A 9493-nucleotide genomic window follows, 5' to 3' on the forward strand; every position below is an offset into this window, starting at 1 on the left:
CGCGGAGCCCGGAGCAGACCGGAAGAGAAGGGAGGAGGCCTTCAAAGTAAAAGCACAACAGCTGCAAGGCTTTTCTTTTCCCGTTTCATTGCATCTTGTGTTTTAATTTTGTATGTATGTTTGTTTGAATGCTTGTATTACATGTTTTTTGGGTTGTAAAGCCTCTTTGAGTATTATTATTATTATAGAAAATTATGTAAATAAGTAAAAGAATTTCAAATATTAAAGATAAAAGAGAATAAACACACTAAGGTATACGATACAATATTCATAATAACATAAATAATAACAATAACATTGGTAAAATAATTACGTTAAGGTTCACTAATTCACTTACAATATTTAATATTTTGTAGCCTTATAATGGGGCAATGTAATTATCATAACTATTATTATTATTATTATTTATTATTATCTCGAAGTTGTAGCAGTGATTGCGAATGGCTCGTCATTTTTATTAGTTTTATTTTGAAAACCTGATGATACAGTTTCCGGTGTAACTCCGGCTGTTTTGTGTTGCTGCTGCTGCTCAAAGGTTTGTACCATTGTGTTTTTAGTAAGGGGTGCACTGTCTGTCTCTACACATTCAGATTGTAAAACCTGTATTGTTTTTTCTCCTGTTTAAAGATATTATCTGTGGGGGAAACTTCTGAAGCAATTGGAGTCAGGACTCAGAGAGACACGAGGAGAGCTGGAGCTTCGATGGCAAACACTGACGGTTTATTTGGAGCTTCGGCCGGAGAATTCACAAGACATGTCAAAGGGCCATGGTCTGACCACACGGTTGAGATGCCACAATCAATTCTGAAGAACCCTCCTGTAGTTCCAGGTTTTAACTAGTTCAGAGTGTAATAATCAACATTCTTCAATAGATAGACTAAACAGCTGAGGACACTGAATCACAGTTGTTGTAGCTTATGGCTCGGGGTCATCTACACCCCGAGAAGGATGTGTTCCAGGTGTCCCACAACAATAACTATCTCTGACCGACAGATGCCCGGTCATAAACTGGTAACAACAACTACTTGCTAGGGCAGCCCCTCCTTAAGGGAGATAGGGGGTGTTTCTCAATGTCGAGGACACTTCCTTGGTAGGACAAGTCCCTCCGAGTCAGGCCCTTCAGAAGCGATGCAAGAATCCTTCCTAGCCTCGGAAAATGAATAATGGTGGAACAGGCTAACAGGTGTGCAGGTGTGCGTAATATGCGAGGCCCCGCCTTAAAATGGAGCGCGATTTCCACCAAAGATTTGGAAATTGGTCCGTGCGCAAAGCATTGTGGGGATTTTAAGACCGCGGAGGATACACATGTGCAGCCTCGAAATTTCCCGCAACGAAGGACGCCGGCCTCGGTAGAATTCCAAGTATCCTGGATATTGGAACAGTCCTTCGGCGGGACTCGATGACATAGCATCCTTGAAATAGTGGCTCTGGAGCAGCCTTCCTCGACATTGAGAAACACCCAGCTGCTGCCCAAGGCTGGAGCATCTGTGTCAGAGGGTGAAAGATGACACTAGGGCAAATTAATCCCTAACATTATCAAATCACTCAGTAATTTGTCCTCAGTCCTAAATTATAAGGAGGATTTACTGTACCTTTTCTTATCTTATTGTTATAACACAGATGATAAATGAACGCACTTGTCTTGTAGATACTCCCTCCTTAAATAGCCATAGAAAACAGTAATCCATTCCATTCATAGCAAGTGTTTTTAGCAGAGGCCTGTTAATGGGTTCAATCAACAGGTTTTCTTGCAATGAATCTATTATGTGATTAGCATAAAATGAATTAAACTGCTCATTACCAGGTGCATTAATGTGTACACCATCATTCTGCTTTCTTATGAGGATATAACAAGGAAGAATAAGGTGTGCTGGAGCTTTATCTTTGCACATATTATTCACAGGTGAACACCTTCACTGTACCTCTGAAGGTGAGACTCAAACAGATGGAGATTTCACCTCCTGTGGTTTTAAACTCACTAACCTTCATCATCAGACCTCAATACTTACTGTTTGATAACTTAATCAGTATTTGTTCCTATCTGCTCTTAAGACATGACTTTGAAATGGCCTGTGGGCTGTTGTTCTCCATTACTTCAATAAAACAATATATAAATATGTTCTAATGCATGTTACATATTAATTTGGAGTCTTATTGTTTAGCTGTGATAGGAGGGCACTATTCCTTTAGGTATAATCAGAAATGTCAAGTACATACAAGGAAGTTGCTGTGTGTGTGTGTGTCTCTCTGTGTGTGTGTATCTGTGTGTATGTGTGTGTGTGTGTGTGTGTCTCTGTGTCTCTGTGTCTCTGTGTCTCTGTTGTGTATTGGCCAATACTATGAACACAGTCAAATACAATATAAAAAACGATAATACAAACATTTATATAGAATATGAAAATAACAATTACAAATGTGTGAACAAGAAAAATACATTTAGAAAAAAAGAAAATTACAATGGTACGTTTTTGTCCTGATCCATTTATATAAAAACCTGTCTGAAAATGAGCTGATCAGATTTTGGCCACTTTATGATGTCATAACGATTTTTGGCACCATTATTGTGTTATTTCTAACCAAATATCTCTCAGAGGGGTGTGGGGAGTGGCTCCTTATTTTCATCTAAAGTAACAGACAGAGAATCAGCACTTTTGAAACAGGGCTGAAACAGAGGGGCTTATGGGATGCTGCAATGATCTGTTTGGTGTTTGGAGCCAAACACTTCAGAGACATGTTTTGTATATATCTGAGACCTATAATATATTGATGAAAAACAGTACAATAGGGGACCTTTAACGAAATTATATTGAGATATGAAGAATCAAAGAAATATACAATAATGTGAATGTAATATTAGAACTTGTGTTAAATGTAACACAACTTCTAATATTGCACCAATTCGTGTTATGTATAGATATCTGCTGCCAAGATTTACTTCCAACATGCACACGATGTAATTTAGAGTTTATGTGTAGGCTTCACGTGACTGCTTGCTTTTATTTGAAGGGGCTTAACGGATATCCGTTGGTTTCTTTAAAAAAGCTAGACATCACCAACTTGACTTTATACAGTTTCGGTTTCTTCCTGAACTTTTTCAACATTTCACGCTTTTCATATATATAACTATATTTGTGGATTAAATCAACATGGGGGCTTGTTTGGCAATAGGGTCCCTCGCCAGTTGTGTAAGTAAACATTTAACGCTTGTTTTGTTCCTACATGATGTATGTAGGCTTTGTATTTTTACGGTTTCTTGACTATTTTAAGTACGCGTTGTTTGCAAAGGAAAACAGATAAAGATCTACAGAAAGTCATGTGACAAACTATATAAACAAGTCTTAAATATGTTACTACCCCAGTATCTGTAGACATATCATTTAACATTATAAGTACTATGAATACCTGTTTCTAGTTCAAATAGACGTACATTGTAAAACACGGATCCAAATAAGTGACGTTACATTATTTAGAAATGTAGTCTTTTCTCCGACCGTTTGAAGCCTATTTTTTTTGAATGGACGTAGTGGCCAAACGGTGGTACTACACGTCCCCATGACGTCATTCTGGCTAAAAAATACTTTTCTCCATTGACTTACCAATTGGGCAAAGAGACGTCTGTAAATCGGCGTAGTACTTTTTTGGAGCTTAATTAACTTCCCAGCACGAACACTTGTAAAGTCCTTATTTAATCATTATGGTCTCAAAGGTGTAAAATGCACTAAAAGCTGAATCCAGAGTTATTTTAACAGCCGAGAGCGGGAGGTCGGAGACTGGGGCTTAAGGGAAACTCAACCGCGCAATGCTCTGTCGGCCCACATCCGGGTACTTTTTGAATCTACAGTCGCTCGGTTTCTGGCTTCATGCGCTACTGAGCAACCCTCATGGGATATATGGTGACAATAAGTAACCTAAACATCTAATTAAAGATGACAAACATGTGCCGATGTGTAAAGTTAAACATTATACCCAACTTAAACTAACATTTACCAACTTAAAATGTGTTTTTATTTAAAATAACGTGAATTTAGTGTTGAATTGCCAGATTTGTGAATGGAGTTAGATGTGTGAACATGTGCGTCTTTGTTTATTTTATTTACGGTTACTAACTCATAGGGTCATTCTGCTTTTAATGTTTATTATGACTGAAGTCAATTAATGATATAGATACATTTACAGTTTTTGTTGGATTTGTAAGATGTTTCTTAAAAAGCCACAGCTTCCGGGTTTCAGTCTCTTAGGGGCGTCACTGTTTTGTTTTTCTCTCCTTGTCGTTCCCATGATAACCATTCGTGCTATTTCTATGTAACTCTTTTCTTCGGTATTTATCCCTTTTGGACTTTGACACTTTTCAATATATACAACATAGATTCCCACTAGCCTACATGTGAAATTTGTCAGGGGATTTTACCTCAAATACAATATTATCTGAAAGCTCAAACGGCTGCTTATCCAATTTCCAATCCTAAAATGCATGATTAAGCTAAAAGAACATTGTAAAAAAATATAAGGTTATTACCACGTCACAAACAGAAAGGGGATTTAATTTTCTCTGGCTTTTTAAGATACTACTGTTACAACAACATATTTTGTATGCAATGCTTTGAGACAGAGACACATCTCCCCGTTGAAACACATTAAGTACACACCTTTGATCCCACAGCCATTACTCCATAGATGCTTTCATTTGTATGACATCAGTCTTTAAATATAGAGCCTCCTTTTTTCTATGTTCCACTAGATTGAGCTACTTTGCCCTATTTGGCATGGCTACTGTATTATGTCTTTGAAAATAGAGGCTCTTGCTCATCAGTAAAATATCCCAGACTGAAGAAAGAATAAAAGCAGAAGTAGTACAATTTAAATATGTGTTTTTTCATGTGGGATTATGTACACAAACTATAATTTAAAGGCCGTGGTGTAAAGTAACAAAGTACAGTTACTCGAGTACTGTACAAGTACACATTTGAGGTACTTGTACTTTACTTGAGTATTTCAATTTGTTGTTACTTTGTACTTCTACTCCACTTTAACACCTTTAGTTGTTTTACAGATTTTGATTAATGATGTGAAATATAATCAACTTAAATCAGACAATATGTACACAAACTGGCATTAAAGGGTTACAAATCAATAAGTATTTGGTAGTTGTAATCTGGACTGGATTACAAACTCAAAGTGTAAAATAATAATAATATTTAGATTCATTGCAGTTTTTGACACAGACATTTTGGACCCTTTATGAGGGCACGATGTGAGTAAACTCTGAGTTTTGTTCTGGTGTTTTTGTCGTTTTCCTCTTACTGAGTTATTTGTAAGAACAGTTTGTTGCTCAGACGAGTCTTAAATATGTGAACTGGGTTTATCTGGTCACGGCTGCATTGTTTACTCTGCTGCGCTCGTGTTTAGTGAAGGATGGCTGATCTCAGTATCTGAATCATGCAGGAGGCCTGATTCCTGCCCACAGGCCTGATTCCTGCCTCCCTAAATCACCGTATGTCTCGTGCAGGAGAGGGAGAATTTACAGTATTTACATTGAAATAGAATGGAATAAAATATAAAAATATGTGCAGTAAAAAAAACAGATATTGTCAACATTGTGTGCATTATTGTTGTTATAATATGAGTAACCGTGCCTCGTCTCCCTGCAGGCGTCGTGTCTGTGTGGCTCCGCCTCCTGCCTGCTGTCCTCCTGCTGCCCCTCAGCCTTTAACTCCACCATCACCCGGCTGGCCTTCTCCTTCCTGCTGCTGCTCGGCACGCTGGTGTCCATCATCATGATCCTGCCGGGCATGGAGGACCACCTGAAGCAGGTAACTAACTCAGAGTCAATGCTCCACACTGCACTGCTGCAGGACTAGTCAACTTTTAGTCAAAATGTTTTCTCTCTTCAAACTAATTCAGTTAGGCTAATACAGGTATCTGAAATTGGAATCAAGCTGACAGTATCAAGTGTTGAAATTGCGTAAAGCAACATTTCACTCTCTTAACACTTTACTTGAGTGACGTGTGCAGATTCCCAGAATCCCAACTAATTCAACCAATGACAGGGATGCATTTTGACGGACAATTGGGAGAAAATATCCTGCATTTTGAATGTCCGATAGTCCACCATTAACGCCTTAGTCTCGTCTTGTCAACGAAAACAAAATATACATTTCGTCTTAGTTTTTATTATCAAGAATATATTTTTAGCTCGTCATCGTCTCCTCTTAGTCGTGTAAAAAAGGTCGTTGACGAACATTTTCCTCATAGTTTTCGTTGACAAACTTAACACTGCTGCAGGAGGCATCTTTTAAAGGACTTCGTGAGAATCAGGTTCATTGCTAAGCAGGGCTTCACATAGTATAAAAACACAGTTGGAGAAATTCATCTTGTATTCTGTTTTATTTTATTCCATTTGACATGTATGTAGTTTTTACTTTAACTTCTCATTGTTATATTACTATCTTTATTCTATTTTATTACATAGGAATATTTTTTAATTCATTTCTTATGTTTTTTTTAAAATTATCCCTATTGGACATTTTTATAAATAATATTATTTAATTTAAATTAATGTTATCTTTATTGGGAATTTCACTTTAAAATAGTATGTTTTTATGATTTTTTTTTTAACCTATTTTATAAAAATACTTTTCCATTATTTATAAAGTTTAATCTAATTAATTTTATTCTAACAAACCTGTCGACAAACAATTTTCCACCGGGATAAATAAAGTAGTCTGATTCAGATTTTAACTATTTAAATAAAATACATTTTCATTCAAATCATTTTTATTGCCTGATTTTCTCATATTATCAATATCAATATACATGTGGTGTATACAAGTACACAGAAAGTTGTAGTTTGACATAAGAGAAAATATAGAACAATTATACAGACTGTTTAAATAAAAATGTACAAGAAATATAAAATAACAATATGCCAAATCTTGGTGAGAAAAATATATATAGTATACCTGAAGTGGTAGAGCGAGTGGTGTAAAATAACTACGTACATTTACTTGAGTATTGTACTTAGCTGCAGGCTAGGTAGTATTGTGCAAAGTAAGGTGCAAAGGTTTACAGTCTGGAGTATAAAGAGGAACACACAGATGTCACAGGATGTGAGTTAATGTAACACCAGAGTATCTTTTAATATCGTCTCAACCCTCACGTCATCTCCAATTCAAAAAGGGAAATAATGAGTCTCTTAAGGCTGTAACCCAGCAACAGAGACCCTGCAGAGCAGCTGGAGGCCGTCAGTCCTCCAATATCCATTATTACTGGATGCTGCTTCAGTCACATTATAATTACACTTCCTACTATGTGTACTGATTTGACTTTATAGACGTCATGATGTTTTAATACACTGCTCACCAGAGGAAGAACAATCTACTTAAGTTACTTTAAAATGCAGTTTTGTTAATTGTGTGCGTTTGTGTGTTTTAGTCAGAGGTGGAGAAGTACTCCTACATTTACTCAAGTACAAGATCTGAGTACTCCTACATTTACTCAAGTACAAGATCTGAGTACTCCTGCATTTACTCAAGTACAAGATCTCAGTACTTCTACTTTTACTCAAGTACACAATCTGAGTACTTCTACTTTAACTCAAGTACAAGATTGAAGTACTCAGATCGTGTACTTGAATAAAAGTAGAAGTATTCAGATCTTGTACTTGAGTAAAAGTAGAAGTACTCAGATCTTGTACTTTAGTCAAAGTAGAAGTATTCAGATCTTGTACTTGAGTAAAAGTAGAAGTACTCAGATCTTGTACTTTAGTAAAAGCAGAAGTACTCAGATCTTGTACTTGAGTAAAAGCAGAAGTATTCAGATATTGTACTTGAGTAGAAGTAGAAGTATTCAGATATTGTACTTGAGTAGAAGTACCAGAGTGAGGGAATACTCTGTTAGAAGTAAAAGTCCTGCATTCAAAATGTTACTCAAGTAAAAGTAGAAAAGTATTACCATCAAAATATACTTAAAGTACCAAAAGTATAAGTAGTCATTGTGCAGATTGGTCCATTTCAGAATAATATATATGATATGTTTTATAATGATTGATCATGAAAGTGTTCTCAAAGCTGGTAAAGTTGCAGCTAGTTTGAATGACTTTGTATACTGCAGGGTAGCTTGTGAATTTACTCCAGGTGGAACTAAAGTCTGATTTAATACTTGATTATATTTCACATCATTAATCCACATCTGTGAAGTAACTAAAGGTATTAAATACATGTAGTGGAGGAAGTGTACACCATTTACCTCTGAACTTTAGTGGAGTAGAAGTATGAAGTAGCAGAACATGGAAATACTCAAGTAAAGTACAAGTACCTAAAAATTGTACTTAAGTAAATGTACTTAGTTACTTCCCACCTCTGGTTTTATTAATATACTTAACTTACTAAAAACAGGAAGTAACACATTGCAGAACCAACTGTTAAAAAGGAACCACAACCTTTGCCTTTTCTCTCTCTTTTTGTCCTGATCCATTTCTATAAAAACCTGTCTGAAAATGAGCTGGTCAGATTTTGGCCACTTTATGATGTCATAACGATGTTTTGGCTTGTGTAACCATTAGCCAATCACCAACCAAGGTAACCCCCCCCCCCCCCCCCCCTTATCACCTGAATCTCCTCCTAGAGCACCATTGTGTTCTTTGTAACCAAATATCTCTCAGAGGGGCGTGGGGAGGGGCTCCTTATTTTCATCTAAAGTAACTGACAGAGAATCAGCACTTTGGAAACAGGGCTGAAACAGAGGGGATTATGGGATGCTGCAATGATCTGTTTGGTGTTTCAGCCAATCAGAGACATGTTTGTATATATCTGAGACCTATAATATATTGATGAAAAGCAGTATAATAGGGGACCTTTAATGGACAGTAAAGTAACGTGTGTTGTTCCCTCAGATTCCAGGTTTCTGTCTCGGAGGCTCCTCTATCCCGGGCATAGAGAACAAGGTGAACTGTGACATCGTCGTGGGTTACAAGTCCGTGTACCGCATGTGCTTCGCCATGGCCTGCTTCTTCTTCCTCTTCTCCATCATCATGCTCCGAGTGCGCAGCAGCAAGGACCCTCGAGGAGCCATCCAAAATGGGTCTGTATATAAAAAATATATAATACTAAAAACTGCCAACAAGGAGCGGACAATAGGCTCCATATGAACTCACACTGTTGTTAACATCAGCTGTTCTCATGATGTCACTGTCAGCTGGTTTGTTATTATAAGAAGACAAAAGTGTGTGTGTGTGTGTGTGTGTGTGTGTGTGTGTGTGTGTGTGTGTGTGTGTGTGTGTGTGTGTGTGTGTGTGTGTGTGTGTGTGTGTGTGTGTGTGTGTGTGTGTGTGTGGTGTGTGTGTGGTGTGTGTGTGTGTGTGTGTGTGTGGTGTGTGTGTGTGTGTGTGTGTGTGTGTGTGTGTGTGTGTGTGTGTGTGTGTGTGTGTGTGTGTGTGTGTGTGTGTGTGTGTGTGTGTGTGTGGTGTGTGTGTGTGTGTGTGTGTGTGTGTGTGTGT

The 9493-nt window shown here is 37.3% G+C and overlaps 1 protein-coding gene across 1 annotated transcript in view; it reads left to right on the top strand.

Moving 5' to 3' along the window:
* The first annotated feature begins 3042 nt into the window (after positions 1-3042).
* The window catches only part of LOC117478001 (serine incorporator 1-like), a 16673-nt gene continuing 10222 nt past the window's right edge, over positions 3043-9493 (top strand). Inside the window, exons 1-3 of the mRNA XM_034124853.1 lie at positions 3043-3185; positions 5649-5810; positions 8891-9078. Of these exons, the coding sequence (XP_033980744.1) occupies positions 3147-3185; positions 5649-5810; positions 8891-9078 (389 nt within the window). The 5' untranslated portion in view covers positions 3043-3146. The remainder of the gene's footprint in view (positions 3186-5648; positions 5811-8890; positions 9079-9493) is intronic.

Source organism: Trematomus bernacchii, unplaced genomic scaffold, assembly GCF_902827165.1.
Source record: "Trematomus bernacchii unplaced genomic scaffold, fTreBer1.1, whole genome shotgun sequence".
NCBI classification, from domain to species: domain Eukaryota; kingdom Metazoa; phylum Chordata; class Actinopteri; order Perciformes; family Nototheniidae; genus Trematomus; species Trematomus bernacchii.